The 18027-nt window shown below is 35.7% G+C and overlaps 1 protein-coding gene across 1 annotated transcript in view; it reads left to right on the top strand.

Moving 5' to 3' along the window:
- GDI2 (GDP dissociation inhibitor 2) overlaps nt 1-18027 on the top strand; it is a 31333-nt gene that overhangs the window by 7540 nt on the left and 5766 nt on the right. The window contains exons 2-6 of the mRNA XM_024580666.4: nt 2727-2834; nt 4799-4898; nt 7871-8005; nt 15852-16050; nt 16307-16438. Of these exons, the coding sequence (XP_024436434.1) occupies nt 2727-2834; nt 4799-4898; nt 7871-8005; nt 15852-16050; nt 16307-16438 (674 nt within the window). The remainder of the gene's footprint in view (nt 1-2726; nt 2835-4798; nt 4899-7870; nt 8006-15851; nt 16051-16306; nt 16439-18027) is intronic.

Below are 18027 nucleotides of genomic sequence, written 5' to 3'. Positions count from 1 at the left end.
TGTTTGTAGAGCATTCTATGGAATAGTCAAAAACTGGAAACTGTCCAGATGTCCATCAATAGTAGAATGGATAAATTGTGGATTATCTGTGTGGTATATACATTCATCAGAAACCTCTACAGCTCTGTTACACAGTGTGTAGTCCACACTGATCAGCTGCTTCTGCAACACCTAAGAACTAGAAATGCAGGTTAGGTCTCACCCAGGATATACTAAATCAAAATTCACATTGTAACATGATCTCCAGGTGATTCTCCTGTTGAAATAAAAGTTGAACAGCACTGCTTTAGTAGTGCAATGGTTCTTGGTATTGGTCTTGCAGTAGCAGCATCAGCAGCACCTGGGAAGTGATGTGAAATGCAGATTCCCAGGCCCCTCCTCAGACCTGCTGGTGCAGATGCTCTGGGGGACCTAGCAATCTCTTTTAACAGCCCTCCAGATGATGAGGATTCAAACTGAGGTTTGAGAATCCGTTTAGAATCTATAGTTTCAAGAAGTTCACAGGTGATTCCAGCTGGAAAGCACACTTTTGAGATTCACTGCTTGCAGGATTAGCCTAACCTTCTGTAAAGGTCTAGATAGTAAATATTTTAAGGTTTTGCAGGCCATACAACCTTAACTGCAGGCACAACTACTTTGAAAGCCATAGACAATATGCTAATGAGTGAGTGTGTGTGTTAACAGTAAAAACTAATTCACAAAAAGCCTGCAGGCTGGATTTGGCTCATGTACTTTGGGGACCTGTGTTCTGTAGCAGTGGTGGTAAGAACATTTTGACTACACACAAAACATGGATGAATCTTGGAAACAATGTTGAATAACAGGCATATACAAAAAGTATATACTTCATGAATCCATTAATTCTGAGTTCAAAAACAGGCAGAATAAATCTTTGTTCTTAGAAGTCATGAGAGTGGCTGGGGGTGGAGGGTGATGACTGGAAGAGAGCACCAGGTGGCTTTGTGGGGTGCTCATAATGTTCTAAGTGATTTAAAACATAAAAATGCTAAAATGAGTAGATAGGTTATGTGTGAATTTTAAAAATAAAGTTTTCAAAGTCAGACTTCTAGGGGACAAATGGATTGTTCTTCACTGTCTAGGGTCTTTTGGATAAATTTGAGAAGCACTAAGAATTTATAAAGATACATGGACTTTTCTTTGTCTTTTTTAAAAAAAATAAAGCTCTGATCCCCAAAACCCTCTGGTCTAACAGTTGTGAGTGAATGTGTATCCCAACTCTGTGTTTCTTCTCACTAATGGTATGCTTTCTTGTTTTTCCTGAGAGTGGTCGTTTATAATGCTCTGTTGATTGTCAATTTATTAGTGATTATCCTGGATGTTTCCTGTAGGGCTGTAGGTATCAAACTCTTTGCTGTCAGGATCTGTTTACACTCTTAAAAACTGAGGACCCTGAAGAGCTTTTGTTTGTATCTATCAATAGTTATTGTATTAAAAATCAACACTGAGCAATTTTTAAAAATTAATTTACTCAAAGATAACAATGATAAACCCATTAGATGTTAACATGTATAACATTTGATGAAGTATAGCTGTATTTCCCAAAACAATAACTTTATGAGAAGAGTATCATTGTTTTCCATTTTCTGCACATCTCTTTAATGTCTGGCTTAAAAGATAGTTGGATTCTCTTACCTGTTTTGGTGTTCAGTCGTTGTGATATATTTTCTTAGCTGAAGTATATGAAGCATATTAGGACTCATACAGATGTGTAGGTGGAAGAGGGAGAAGTGTTTTAGTAGCCTCTCAGATTGTGAATTCTTTGATTCACACCAAAACACAAATGGCAACTGTTTTTTTTTAATATAAATTCCACCAAAAAATCTGAAATCATATCAGCGAACATTTCCTATTCTATTACATAAAAGTCCATTGAACTAGCTTGCACTTAGAATTCCTCTTTTATCCCCCATTGTGATTTTAAACATCATTTCATTGGTCGTTTGGAAAATACTGGTTTACTAAGTCATGCAGAGCTTCTGAATTGTTGATACATTTCATTATATATTACCAGAAACTCATATTTGTAGATATCATCACTGATATTTTTTAAGTATTGGGAATCTCACACATATAAGAATTCAAATTTTCAGTCAAAATTTTGACTTTTTGTTTTTGGCAACAAATATTGTTAGTTATGTCCTTGACATTAATTTTTGAGAAAATGTTTAAGTCTCAGAGTAATCATAGTTTGTTGGTCAGTGGTTCTTCAAATAAAAATGATGGTTCATAAAAAGAGTAGCAGTTAAGCATATAAATCAGTCACACAAAAGGTTTTCCTCTAGCCAGAGTGGCTTTGTGTGTATATATAACAGGTAATTTTTAGTGCTTCATCAAGGACATTAAGTGAAATTGGCCTTGTTGTTTAAAAGTGTGAGTACCTGGTGGTACAGAATATAATGTGCAGTTAAGAGCCACTGCCTTAATCCATTTTATCCAGTAGTGATCTTTCTGTACCAGTGCTGATGTCAACACAGTGGAAAGTAGTGTTATTATAAAAATAGCATTAATGTTGGGACCCATAGGGATCTATAGACTACACTTTGGACCCTACACTTCAGGGCTTTATCCTTAAAGTACATCATATATTGCACCTACATGTGTTAGTTACTAAAATAATGTGTCATGAGAGGCTTTTAAAAAAGTACCTGTTTGAAACGTGCTTTAACACTTTCCTTCTTTTGAAGATACTTATGTTTTCCTTGTAGGAATGTATCCTATCAGGTATAATGTCAGTGAATGGAAAGAAAGTTCTTCACATGGATAGAAACCCATATTATGGAGGAGAAAGTGCATCTATAACACCTCTGGAAGATGTAAGTATTAGAATAATTAATATTCTAATTAATACTTTATAGTTTGTAATACTTTATAATTTTATACTTTGAATCTTTTGCTTGTGAATCTCATCTTTACTCCTTAGAGGTAGTTTTCATTTTTAATTAACTGGATTAGCTCTACTATCATAATTTTTAGGAGCTCCTCATTTGGGACTTGCAGAAATTGAAATTGTGCCCTTTGTTGCCATCTGGAGCAGTTATCTCTCAGAGTTAACAGAAGTACAGACTTTTGATAATGACCTAATGGGTGCCATTTAACTAGTGCCAGTGCTTTCCTCATGGTCTAATTTATTTCCCCAGTCACTCAAAGAGAGATTTTTATCCTCATTTTTTTCAGACAAAATAGTCTTGGTGAGGTTAAAAATGACAGAAATGGGTTATGCGCCTAGGTTATATGACTACAAAGCTTAGTTCCTTTTGCTATACATGTGCCCTATTCCCTACTCTTTTAGAACATGGGCACATGAAGCATTTCCAAAGTGCGTTTTAATTTACTAAATGTATTTATTTCTCTATATGACGTTTGTTCAACATCCACATGTATGGATATGAACTATTGTTTTTTAATAGGTGATATGTAGATATCAATTACTTCTTAAATAATGCTTTTGATGAAATAAGCTTAATATTTATATCAAAAAGTTTTTTTTAATACTCAGGTATACATAAAAGTTGAAAGAATACTACTGAATCAGAAACCCTCCATCTGAATTTAACAGTTAACATTTTGCTATATTTGTTTAATGTCTTTTTGTGTTACTAGTATTGAACCATTGACATTAATAGCATGATACTGATCTGAATATTTCAGAATTCATCTGCTAAGGATAACATTCTCCTATGTAATACTGTTATGATATTTAAGAAAATTAATAATATCCAGACCATATTCAGATTTTCCAGTGATTTCTAAGAATGTTATTGTTGTGTAGTAGTGTTGTTTCCAACCAGTTTAAACATTGCCTTTGGGTTGTTTCTCCTTATTCTCTTAATCTACCAAAGTCTCTCCACTTTTTTTCCTTTTTCCTTTGAAAAGTCCAGGCTAGTTTGTAATAAAATATTTTTGGGTACTTCACATGGCGTCACATCAGCATGGCTCCACTGCTGATGCTGGTAAGTGTGACCCTGGTAAGATGATTACCGCCAGAACTATTCATCATGAGTAATCTGTGGAGTGATGTGTTGGCACCATTCCTTCCATGCCTATTACATTTATTAGTTGATCTTCAGTAAGATGAGTAAGCTGTCTTCTTTTCCTTTCCTTTCTTTTCTCTCTTTTCGTCGTCTTATTTTATTTTATTTTTTTTGTGAATATATGCAAGGACTTGGGGATTTTTATTAAGTAAATATGTACTCACTTTGTTTATTCAGCTCCACCTTAGCAGTATGTGAATTTGAATATTCTCAAATTTTAAATGACAAGCTTACACCTAGAGCTTCTACTTATCTCATAAAATTATAAATTAACTGGAACTAATTTTAATTGTCTTTTCTGATATGAAGAATCCAAAATTTATTTCTAACTCCTTATATAACTACAGAAGCAAAATTAAGCCTTAAACTGTCAAAGCTTTTGATAGCTTTCTATTTAGGAGAGAATGAGTTTAATTGATTTCTACAAGTAATAAGGGACGTATCTGCAGAACTAGTGTATTATTGACAAATTGTTTTGTGTTCTTGCTTTCTGCTAGTAAAAACAAACACCACCTTTGCAATACTTATTTTAGCATTCATTAGTTGAGTAGATAATACTATTTAGTTTACCTGTGTATTGTAACTTCACTGACAGTTTTATATGATTAAAAATGAAATGCCCTTGCTATAATTTACCTCATGTAGTGGTATTACTATATCAAAATCATGTCATCAAAAAAACAGTTGCACAGTATATTGAAAATTAAATTTTGTTACATTATGGCTATTTTTTGTTCTGGTTTCAGTTATACAAAAGATTTAAAATACCAGGAGCACCACCAGCATCAATGGGGAGAGGAAGAGACTGGAATGTTGACTTAATTCCCAAGTTCCTTATGGCTAATGGTAAATCATCCTAATTTAAATTTATGACAATCTGATTTAAAAGTAGAAACTTAAGTCCTAACAGTATTATTCCAGGTATGTGGAGATGGATTTTTTTGAACGGTTACAGCATGGTGAGTAGTACGGTGCATTAGAGGTATCTGGAAGCAGTAAAAATGGAGGGAGCCCTGGCTGGTATGGCTAAGCTGGTTGGAGTGTTGCCCTGTAAACTGGAAGACTGTAGGTTTGGTCCCCAGTTGGGGTGCATAGGGTGCATATGAGAGGAATGTGATCCATGTTTCTCACATGTTTCTCTGTCTTCTTCCCTCCCTTCCCATCTCTAAAATCAATAAGCATGTCCTCAGGTAAGGATTAAAAAAAATGGAGGGAAATGGGGTGACTTATTAATTATTGGTTCTGAAGAAAGAAAATTATGATGTGGCACAATAGGACATATATATCAAAACTGTAAGCCTTTATGACAGGTTTTCCTCTTGATGCTTTGGTGACACTTAGATAATTTGGCCTTCAGAAATAATGTCTTTCTAGTTTGTAGGCTTTTAAAGTTATTTTTTAAAATATTTTTTCTCATTTTTAATCAGAGGAACTAAGTATCTTTTGAGATTGCTGTGATATTATATTGTCTTTTTCTGAGATAACATTGAAAAACTAAATTGTTAGTATAATGTCCACTAAAATAAAGTACGTGCCACCATCCTTTCCCCCTTTTTTGAGTTTATATTCTATAATTAATAAACAAATTATCGATTTTTTTTTTTAGGGGGAGAGAGGAGACACTGATTTGCTGTTTCTCTTATTTATTATGCACTCATTGGTTGATTCTTGTATGTGTCCTGACCAGGGATCAAACTCACAACCTTGGCTTATTGGGATGACACTCTAACCAACTGAGCTATCTGGCAAGGGCTATAATTTGTTTTAATGCAAAGATCTTATTGGAATTTTTTCCGAAATAATTTAATGTTAACTAAATTGTTTTGAGGTGAATTGTACACTCAAAAATTTTAATGTAAGTAATAAAATAACTAAAATTAGAAAACATAGATAAATAGAAAGGAAATAAAATTTAAATAACCAGAATTCACCATCTAGAATTATGGTTAATATTTTAGTGTATAACCTACCAAGCCATATATATATTTCTTCTTGTTTTTTCTCTCTAATCAATATGTTTTTCAACAGATAAACTGAATTTCTGAGGGAGAGTTTGTGTGGTAAATCTCATTGTATACTCCTTGAAGTGTATTATGGAGGATAAAGGGAATGAATTCGCAAGGCTTTTCCTTTGTATTGCTAACCACCAGTAGACTGAGATTGTCCCTTTCTTAGTATCTTTGCCAAACCCAGATATTCAGTTCAGTTTTTGTCATTTTGTTGTACTAAAAGACAAAAAATGGATTTCTAAAATATCTTTTAGAGGCTGAAATGATTTCTAGATGTTTATTGGCTTTTATATTATTTTGGTGAACTGTTTAGCCTTGTGCTTTGCACATTTTTCTGTTGAAGTTTTGTGTCTTACTGATGTAATGAGCTCTTTATAAACGCTATTAAATCCCCTTTAAAAATATGTTGAAAATATCTTTTCCAGTTTGTGATCGGCCGTCTATATTACTGTTGTATTTGTGTGTGTGTGTGTACAAAAGCGTTTAAATTTCATGTAGTCATTTAGGGTGATCTTTCTTCCTTACATTATTTTTGATTTGAAAGACTATGCTTAAAATTTTTCTCTTTTCCTTAAGGTTATAAAGATACTCATATTCGCTTTAATTAGTTTTATAGTTTTATTTTTTCACCTATTTTCTATTATAAATTATTTTATTATCCTGTTTGAGTAGAGACTGAAATTTATTTTTTCAAAATGGCAAGTCAGTTGTCCCTCAATACCATTTATATTTTCCACTTGGATTTAAACTTTTATAATATATTAAATTCTTATATGTGGGTCTACCTTGTTTTTCACTAATATGTGCACTAATTAATGTAACTGTACAGTGAACTTTATCTGGCTGCATAAAGCTCTTCTCATTATTTCATGTTCTTAAGTGTGTTCTTTCAAATGAGCTTTAATTTTATTTGGTTTTTAAAAGAATGCATAACTAAGTGAAACAATAAATCGATGTTTCTTTCTCTCTCAAATCAATTTTTAAGAAAAATAGAAATAAAAGTGCATTTACTAATACTAATGGCTTCCCAATGTTTTCTTAACATTGTCCAGTAACTCCTACAAAAAGTCTCCAAAGTCTTATTTTAAATGAGACAATCAGAATGCATACCTAGTTGTTAGCATATTTAGAAGTGTTTTTTAATGTTTCAATTTCAAGATTAATAACTTCATCTCCTTGCTTTTGTAAAAGCCACACAATAATTATTACAAGCATGAGATTCAGAATTATAATACTACTTCAAATAGGTTGGGTTTCTTTAAAGTTTCCATTATATTTTAAAGAGAGGCAACTCAGGCAAAACTTTTGAGGAATTTGTGCTTTTCAGTTTCTTTTTTCCCCCTTCCCTTCCCCCTTCCCCTTCCCCTTCCCCCTTTCCTTTCTTTCATTAAATCTTCACCCGAGGAATGTTTTTAAATTGATTTTTAGAGAGAGAGAGAGAGACAGAGAGAAACATCGATTAGTTGCTTTCTCTATGTGCGCCAACCAGGGATCCAACCCACAACCTTTTGATGTGCAGGACAGTGCTTTAGTCAATGGAGCCACTTGGTCAGGGCTTTTTTTTTTTTTTAATTGATTTTAGAGAAGAAGGGAGAGGAAGGGAAAGAGACATAGGAACATCGATTTGTTGTTCCACTTACTTTTGCACTCACTGGTTCTTGTATGTGCCCTGACCAGGAATTGACCCCACAACCTTGGTGTAGCAGGACAACACTCTAACCAACTGAGATACTCTGCCAGGACTATTTCTTCTAGTTTTTAAGGGTAGTAGGATATAGGTTACAGTTTTTAATTGTGTGACATTTATAGGTCAGCTGGTTAAGATGCTGCTTTATACAGAGGTCACTCGTTACCTGGACTTCAAAGTGACTGAAGGCAGCTTTGTGTATAAGGGAGGAAAAATCTACAAGGTTCCTTCCACTGAAGCAGAAGCCCTGGCATCTAGTAAGTGATTTTATTTTATTTTCTCAGAATGTTAAGATTTGTCAATGGCAAATGAATCTTAGGGATTAAATTTAATGTCCCTTTACATCACCCATCATCCACTCATTCAATCAACAAACACTTACTGAATGTCTATTATGTGCCAGACAGCATTCTGGGCAGTTGAGAATACGTCAATGAATGGGAGGCTCAAAATTGTCTACCCTTTTGAAGTGTAAAGAGAGTTTAAATGACCATCTCCATATCATGTAGCTCGTTGCTGGTGAGTCTGAGCCTATCTAGGTCTAGAAATGTTCTTTTTATTATAATAATTCATAGGAGCTATTTTTTTTTGTTTCCTGTGTGTTAGGCCTTGTGCCAAACATTTCACATTTTCTTATTTGGCTTTTAAAACCACCTATGAGGTAAGTTTTTATTTTAATAGAGGAGGAATCTCAACCCTGAAATCACATAGGTGATTTAAGTAGAAGGATGGGAGTTGAAACCCTGGTAAGATTGCTCCAGAGCCTTGTATTTAATCACTGTACTAAGCTGATCTCCTAGCCTATGTTAGCCAGCCTCCTGAAAAAGAAAAGACCTCTGGTTTGGCAAAACCCATCTTCTAATTGGTGGTGGTGTTTTTCTCCAAAATCTCTATTTTTAGGAATTTCCAGTGAGAATGAAGTGATTTTATTCTTTGCCCTAAATATTTCCTCCGCTGGGTCAAGCAAAGATCCCTGGTTAATATTTTCTATTCCAATCTCTCTTTTAAATAGTAAACACCCCTAAAAAAGACCTCTGTTCTTTAGAATGTTGTAGTTATTGATCAGAGCAGTTTGAGAAAGGGCAAATTTGTATAACAAAAGGGTAGTTGAGTTTTATATACTAAATGTTTTAGGAGTTTAGAGGAGGGAAAGGTTTGGTTGGGAGTATAGGAAAATAATTGATAAATTCTCCAGTAATTTTATTTTGGCATAAGTATGGAAAAACATTCTCATTTATTTTGGCAGTTTCTCTGACTCCATGTATTTACTTTTTGCTATTAGGGGAGAAAATACTGGGCCTAAAATGTTGAAAGATACTATAGCTGGATAGTAAAAAAAAAAAAAAAACCCACTAACAATTAGTTAGAATTGACAATTGGGAAAGGAAGGGAATGGTTCCTAATTAAATTGAAAGGAGTTAGTGTTGTAGTCATGGGTTAGAAAATATTTTCAGTCTTTTTAAATGACAATTTAATCCAATAAAGTATTGTTATAGAAATAGTTCAAGAGTTTGAATACAATCCTTTTAAACAGTTTATGCTCTTTCATTTTTTATCCTCTTTGAGCTCTTATTTATGTATCATTAAATTCATTTTTAATTATAGTTGACATGCAATATTACATTAGTTTTAGGTATATAACAAAGTGATTAGACATTTATATAACTTAAAAAGTGATCACCACAATAAGTCTGGTACCCACTGGGCACCATACATGGTTTTTGCAATGTGATTGACTATATTCACTATGCTGTACATTATTTCCCCCGACTTATAATTAGCAGTTTGTACTTAATCTCCTTTACCGTTTTTGCCCATCCCCTATTCCTTTCTATCTGGCACCATCAGTTTGTTCTCTGTATTTGTTGGTATTTTATTTGTTTTTTAGATTCCACATATAAGTGAAATCATACAGTATTGGTCTTTCTTTGATGTATTTCACCTCTGGGTCTATCCATGCCGTAACATGGCAAAATGTTCTTTTTGATGGCTGAGTAATATTCCTGTGTGTGTGTGTGTGTGTGTGTGTGTGTGTGTGTGAGAGAGAGAGAGAGAGAGAGAGGTCTTCCTTATCTATTTATCTATTGATGGATACCTAGCTCGCTTTATTGGTTGTAATGAACACAGGGGTACACGTCTTTTCAGATTAGTGTTTTCAATATCTTTGGATAAATACCCCAGAAATGGGATTGCTGGGTCATATGGTAGTCCTATATTAATAGCCTTATTATTACCTATATTAATAGCTTTAACTACCTCTTTCATTTAACAAAAATTGAAGGATTTAACTTGTGGCAGTTCTCTTTTTCCCTTTTTAGTTTAATTTTTTCAAATATATGAAATGTTTACATGACCTGAAAGTCAAAATTAAATAAAAAGATTTTAGAGTGCAATTCTTATTCTTACCTTTTTCACTCCGTTCTTTCTAACCTGATAAGTAATCATTTTTACTTGTTTCTGGTTTATCCGTCCTTTTGCAAAAATAAGCTAATATGTTAATGTGTGTATTTTTAAGCTTAGGTTTACTGAGGTATAATTTTCATACGGTAGAATTTACCTGTTTTAGTATAGGTATATGAATTTTTACCTATAGCTCACATTTACTGCCCATTATGTGCCAGCATGTATGTACTAAGTACTTCATGTGTGTGATCTAGATTTATTTTATAGTCCTTTATGACTATAAAATAGCTCTGTGAGATGTGGGTGCCATTATCTTTATTTTACAGATGGGAAAACTGAGGTATGCCGGTGTGGAAGAAAAGCACAAAGTAGTGTAACTCCTGACTGGTAGAACTGTTTGGACGTCAGATTTATCTGACTCTAGACCCCCGCACTCTTACTACTGTACTGTATATAGTCTAGAAATACAATTTTTGAAAAATGTGTTTTTTTACAGATTTTATTTATTTTTTTTAGTGTGAGAAGGGAGGGAGAACAAGAGGGAGAGAAACATACATATATGAGAGAAACATCAAATCAGTTGACTCTCACGCACCCCCAACTGGAGACCCAGCCTGCAACCCAGGCATGTGGCCTGACCGGGAATTGAACTGGTGACCTTTCAGCTCACAGGCTGGCACTCAACCCACTGAGCCACATCAGCCAGGGTTTAAAAAATATTTTAACAAATCACATAGTTTATAATTTTCTTTCTTTGTGTTAAACATTTCTAGTTCCTGAGGTTGTTTTTCATATAATATGCTGTCTTAAATCTCTTGGCCGCTTTTTGGGGGAAATTCTCTGTTTGCCAGACCAGACATAATACTCTAAATGTTGTTTGGTTGGTATCAGTGGGACTATCACTTACTAGGAAAGTAATATAGACAATATATTTCTATTAATGTAGCTTGCTACCATTGGCTTTTTTTAGGAACGGTAGACACTAGTGGTTCTTGTGATAGATATAGTTCATGGTACTAACCAAAACTCCAAATTTCCAGTAAATATTTGTTGCTCAGGGAGATGTTATTTTTGTTAATTCAATGAGAAATGTATATGACCGCTAGAGTAATGTTAAAATCAAATAGTATGTTCAGAGAAGTTTTCATGAATAGCTTTGAAGTGTGCCCAGTAAAATCTTCCGTCTTTAAGTTAAATCTTTAGTTTGAGGCATCTATTTTATCTGGAGCACCTTGACATCAACAAGTCACCTTTGATAAAACAGATCTAAGTGAATCCCAGGCTTGTGGTGTTCTGAGGAGCTGTGTTTGCTGCAGCAGCCGGCTGCTCATCTGGAGTTAGGTCATTTAGGTCCTTCATTAGAATTCTGTGTTGTATGCCGTGTTGTATCTGAGTTTTCATATGATAATAATTCTACTCCAATTATTTTTAAAATTCTGTGGTCAAATCTTAGACCTGTTAGTTAATTGGAAAGCTTTTATCTGTTCTTACTGAAACTGCTCTGGATTTTGTAGCTTTTTTTGTTTTAAAAGGCTTGATGTGGTGGAACCAAGATGGCAGCGTAGGTAGACACACTGCGCCTCCTCGCACAACGGGCACTGACAGAAAATCGAATGGCAAGGAAGTCCGACACCAAGGAAATAAAAAATAAACATTCATCCAGACCTGTAGGAGGGGCAGAGACGGGCAGCCGGGGCAGAGAGGACTCGCGTGGCCGTGGCAGGACCGAGACTGGCGGAGTGTGGGACCAATGGGGCAGGCAGTCTGACCACTGGCAGACCCTGTGGCCCCACATTCGCGAACAGAGAAACCAAGAGGGCCGGACACAGAGTGGCGGAGAATGGGGCAGGCAGAGCGGTGGGTAGCACCCTGCGGCCCCACATTCGCGCACAGATAAACCGGGACTAATGGTAGGGAGCAAAGCAGACCACGCAACCCAGGGCTCCAGCGCGGGAAAATAAAGCCTCAAACCTCTGATTGAAAACGCCCGTGGGGGTTGGGGCAGCAGGAGGAGAGACTCCCAGCCTCACGGGAGAGGTCCTTGGAGAGACCCACAGGGGCTTAGGGCGTGCACAAGCCCACCCACTCGGGAACCAGCACCAGAGGGGCCCAATTTGATTGTGGGTAGCGGAGGCAGTGGCTGAAATCTGGTGGAGAGTGGAGCAAGCGTCATTGCTCCCTCTTGGCCCCTCCCCCACATACAGCGTCACAGCACAGTGACCAGCGTTACCCCACCCAGGTGAACACCTAAGGCTCCGCCCCTTAAAGTAACAGATGCGCCAAGACCAAAAAAAAAAAAAGGCCCAAATGACAGAACACTTCAAAGCTCCAGAAAAAATACAACTAAGTGAGGAAGAGATAGCCAGCCTATTGGATGCACAGTTCAAAACACTGGTTATCAACACGCTCACAGACTTGGTTGAATCTGTTCGAAAACCAGATGAACAAATGAAGCCTATGCTAAGAGAAACAAAGGAAAATGTACAGGGAACCAGTAGGGATGAGAAGGAAACTGGGACTCAGATCAACGGTGTGGACCAGAAGGAAGAAAGAAACACCCAACCAGAAAAGAATGAAGAAACAAGAATTCGGAAAAATGAGGAGAGGCTTAGGAACCTCCAGGACGTCTTGAAACGTTCCAACATCCGAATTATAGGGGTGCCAGAAGGAGAAGAGGAAGAACAAAAAATTGAAAACTTATTTGAACAAATAATGAAGGAGAACTTCCCCAATCTGGCAAAGGAAATAGACTTCCAGGAAGTCCAGGAAGCTCAGAGAGTCCCAAAGAAGCTGGACCCAAGGAGGAACACACCAAGGCACATCATAATTACATTCCCCAAGATGAAACAGAAGGAGAGAATTTTAGAAGCAGTAAGAGAAAAGGACACAGTTACCTACAAAGGAGTTCCCATAAGACTGTCAGCTGATTTCTCCAAAGAGACCTTACAGGCAAGAAGGAGCTGGGCAAGAAGTATTCCAAGTCATGAAAGGCAAGGGCCTACATCCAAGATTACTGTATCCAGCAAAGGTATCATTTAGAATGGAAGGGAAGATAAAGTGCTTCTCAGATAAGGTCAAGTTAAAGGAGTTCATCATCACCAAGCCCTTATTATATGAAATGTTAAAGGGAGTTACCTAAGAAAAAGAAGATAAAAAATATGAACAGTAAAAATGACAGCAAACTCACAGTTATTAATGACCACACCTAAAACAAAAACAATAGCAAACTAGGCAAACAACTAGAACAGGAACAGAACCATAGAGATGGAGATCACATGGAGGGTTGTCAATAGGGGAGGGGGGGAAGGTACAGAGAATAAGTAGCATAGATGATAGGTGGAAAATAGACAGGGGAAGGGTAAGAATAGTGTAGGAAATGTAGAAGCCAAAGAACTTACAAGTATGACCCATGGACATGAACTATAGGGGAGAAATGTGGGAGGGAGGGGGTGGGCAGGATGGAGTGGAGTGAGGGGGGGTGGTAAATGGGACAACTGTAGTAGCATAATCAATAAATATATTAAAAAAAAGAAGAAGAATGGCTTTCAAAATAGTAAAAAAAAAAAAAAGAAAGACTATTCTTTCCCCCAGTGAACTCTTTTAGGACTCTTTTCAAAAATCAATTGATCATAAATGTAAAAGTTTATTTATGAAAGCTCAATTCTATTCCCTTGATCTGTATCTCTAGACTTTTGTCAGTTTAACACAATCTTGATTAATATAACATTGTATTAAGTCTTGAAAAAAAAAAAAGTCTTGATGTGGTGGGGGGTTTTTTGTTTTTGTTTTTGTTTTGTTTTGTAAGTAAACCTCTGTGCAAATGAATGAAGTAAAGTCAAACCATTTGCAATGAAGGTAAGATTACTCAGGGGACTAATTCGGAAAAAGACTTTTTCCTAATTTTATTTAATTTGAATTTTTTCTTTCTATATGGTTTATGCAGTATATGAATAAATAAACTTATTTTATATTTGTTCCTACCAGATGTTAATTATATGGATTGAATATTTATTGAGCACTTGCTATGTGCCAGATACCCTTCTGGTTTTGGGAGTAGGGGAGGGTTCAGCAGAAGGACGAAAGTAAACAAAATGCTTTCCTGATGAAGTTTACATTAGTGGGAGACAGGCCATAAATAAGGAAAAGTATGTCATGGTGATAATAATACTGTGTAGAAAGTTGAGAGGAGGAGGGAGTATGGAGGGGCTACAGTTTTCGATAGGAAGGCATAATTATAGAGGTAGCTGTTACAAAAATTATATATTAGGAACTGTATAATTTGAACTCTTTCAATTATTTTCAGAATGAGCACTGGATCTCCAAAATGTTTGTAGTTGCAGTGGTATCTGGTTCTGATGCCATAAGCGCTAGTCAACACCAGGCAAGTTGGCACCATGCATAGCAATGTGAAAGGGGTGGAGAAGCCACTGGAGCATCTCTTTTTCTGTGAAACAGGAGTAACCAGCAGGGCTGATTCTGTCCATCAGGCATAAGGATGAGTGGAAGGAGGGAAGGAAATAAGAGGAAAGGGAAGGTTTATAAAACACTAAAGATTTTTATTCTGATTTTTAAAAAAGTTATGCAGTAATCCCTAGTAAACTGTTGGTGGCAGCTCTAGGTTCCAACAGGCACTGTCCACATGTGACACCTGAGTTACAAGTGCATATAGTAGTGACCTATGTTTCTTTTTGGCTGCCTTACTCCTACCCCTGACAATTAAGCTTGTGTCTTAACTATGGTGCTGATATGGTGATAGAATATTTCCTTTTAACCTTATGCCTTTTACTGTGTGTGCATTCTGTCCATTTTTTAAAGCTGAGTTGTAAATATTTTTTTTAATTCAGTCAGCTGTCATTAATAGCCTCATGATCATTTGAATTTTCATTTTTGTTGGTTTCAATTATAGTCTTGGGAAATGTTAAAAATATCAAAACATGAAACCATCAAAATATATAAAAGAAACGTTTGAGAGTTTGTTACTTTTAAAGCTATTGTTTTTGGAAGTAACTGTACAGTTTAGGAAAGGGGGAAGGAGGAGACTGTAAAACCAGAATAAATTCTTTTCCTTTGCCTGTGTCTTTCTGCCAGCTATATACTAGTAGTAGGAATACTGACTAGTAGGAAGAGCTGAGGATTTATTATGTGGTAGTTCACAGCTGTCTACTCATCTGCTTTTTAAGTGTGCAAAGCAGTGAACTGATTATTTAGGACTTCATTAAAGTAAGTGACTAGCAGTATAATCAACTTCTAAATTTCTTTGAAGTCAGTTTGTTTTTGGTAGCTAAGCTTCTTTCCCTTTAAATGCCGGAATGTATCTTAGTATACAGAAAAAAGAAAGGGAAGAGCATTTAGAATTTTAGGCAGTTGGCTGAGTATCGATCAGAGTAATTAAAACAACATTCAGCTGGATGTGTTCATACATAGTAGTTTTGCAAAGTCATGTTTACCTTGTACCTAGTAAGAGACATAATTAGACATACTACATTTAATTACTTGTAACTGTACTGTAAAATTGAAGACCTATCTGATCTTTTGTAATTACGTCAGTTTATTTTAAAGTTGTCCAAACTCTCGTATCTTAAACTGCACATTGTGCTAGAAGAGCCTCAGACAATAATATGGCATATTTAAACTTTTTCTTTCACTCTTTTCTCCAGTGTCCTATTGTGAGTGTATGCTTTCTGAAAAATTCTGTTTTAGGTTTAATGGGGTTGTTTGAAAAACGCCGCTTCAGAAAATTCCTAGTATATGTTGCCAACTTCGATGAAAACGATGCTAGAACTTTTGAGGGCATTGATCCTAAGAAGACTGCAATGCGAGAGGTGTATAAGAAATTTGACTTGGGCCAAGATGTTATAGATTTTACTGGTCATGCCCTGGCACTTTACAGAACCGATGAGTAAGTTTTTTCGTTTTTAGATTTATATATTTTTTGGAACGCTAACTGAATTGGCTCGTTTTCCAATGTGGAAATTCTAACAAAACAAATATATAGCAATGTTATATAATGAAAGAAGAGGCTCTAGTTGCAAATTAATATTAGAACCTCTTAAGTAAAATAAAAAGGTATTGAATTCACTTCAGAAAAAGATTTTAAATCGGACACAAGAATGAAAACTGAAGCCCTTTTGTAATATTTATTTCCTCTTCTTCAGCTATTTAGATCAGCCATGTTGTGAAACCATTAATAGGATTAAACTTTACAGTGAGTCTTTGGCAAGATATGGCAAAAGCCCATACCTTTATCCACTGTATGGTCTTGGAGAACTGCCACAAGGATTTGCAAGGTAAGAGTCCATATTTAACCTGTTTGATAAAACCCCGCTGATTTTGAATCTTATCTTCAGTGGCGATATGGTTGTGAAAAATGAGACAGGATATTCCCGTGAGTGATGAGATGTTTTTCTTTTTTATTGAATACATTCAATGAAGCCACAGATCTATAATAAAAATGTTGTGTTTGATAAATGTATGAACTTGTGTGATCAAAACTCCAGAATCAAGATACAGAACATTTTACTCCAGAAACTTCCCTTGTATGACCTCATAGTCACCACCCTCCACACCTGTCATTTCTTTGGGGTGGAATCCAGGAGTGAGAATTACTTGCTGACAGGGCGGGTGTTTAACTTCGTAAGCTACTGCGAAACAACTTGAGAGTGGTTGTACCATTTCATAAACACTCGGCAAAGTGTGAGAATTTTAGTCATTCCTCCTCCTTGTCAGCGTTTTGTGTCATCAGTCTCTTTACCCACCCTAATCAGTGTGAGATGCTATTTCATTAAATTGCATTTCTTTGGGACTAATATTCATCACCTTTTCATGAGCTTGTTGGCTGTTTGTATAATTTCGTGGTGCGATTGTTCATGTCTTTTGCACATTTTTAAAGATTGTGTTGTCTTTGTGATTTTTAGGAAATCTGGATGTATCCTGGCAGCAAGTCTTTTGTCAGATGTATTAATTATAAATGTTTTCTTCCAGTCTGTGACAGAAGTTTTAAATTTTTGTGTCTTTTTTGTCTGTTTAGTGCTTTTGCGGTCCTATCTACAAAAGCTTTGCCTACCTCAGGAGCACAGATGTTCTTTAATGTCTTTTTCTAGAAGCTTTATAGTTCTAGCTTTGGGTTTAAATCTGTGACTCATCTGGAAATAATAATAGTGTTTGGGGTGAGGTAGGGTTATTTACAGTTTTATAGTAAGTCTTGAAATCATGTAGTGCAAGTCCTCAACTTTGTTCTTTTTCAAAATTGTTTAGGCTGAGGTCCTTTGCATTTCCGTATACATTTTAGAACAGGTTGTCAATTCCTAGAAAAACTTGCTTCCTGGGATTTTGATTGGGATTGAATTAAATATAGATCAGGGGATAGCAAAGGTCAAAGGGAGCCAAATATGTGGTGATGGAAGATTAGACTTTGGTTGGTGGGCACTCAATGTGGTATACAGATGATGTAGCATAGAATTGTACACTTGGAACCTACGTGATCCTATTAACCAATGCCACCCCAATAAAGTTAATAAGAAAATCTATACCTCAATTTGGGGGAGAATTTTCCAATCCATGAATGTGCTCCATCCATGTATTCAGATTTTCTTTGTCAGCAATGTCTTGTAGCTTTTCATTGTAGAGATCAAGTACCTTTTTTGTTCTAGTTTATTCAGAGTGTTTGGTTATTTTGATGTTACTGCTAATGAAAGTTTGTTTTATTTCACAGTCATTTCCTGTGAATATACACACATTAATTGATTTGTGTATACTGAACTTACATCCTGTGACCTTGTGCATATTCTACTATTTTGTAGATTTCTTAGAATTTTCTTTGTACACAATTATCTTTGAACATAGAGATTAGCTTCTTCTCTTACAACCTTTGTGTTCC

Source organism: Desmodus rotundus, chromosome 4, assembly GCF_022682495.2.
Source record: "Desmodus rotundus isolate HL8 chromosome 4, HLdesRot8A.1, whole genome shotgun sequence".
NCBI classification, from domain to species: domain Eukaryota; kingdom Metazoa; phylum Chordata; class Mammalia; order Chiroptera; family Phyllostomidae; genus Desmodus; species Desmodus rotundus.
Note: the sequence above shows the minus strand (reverse complement) of the source record. Positions and strands in the feature narration are given on the sequence as shown.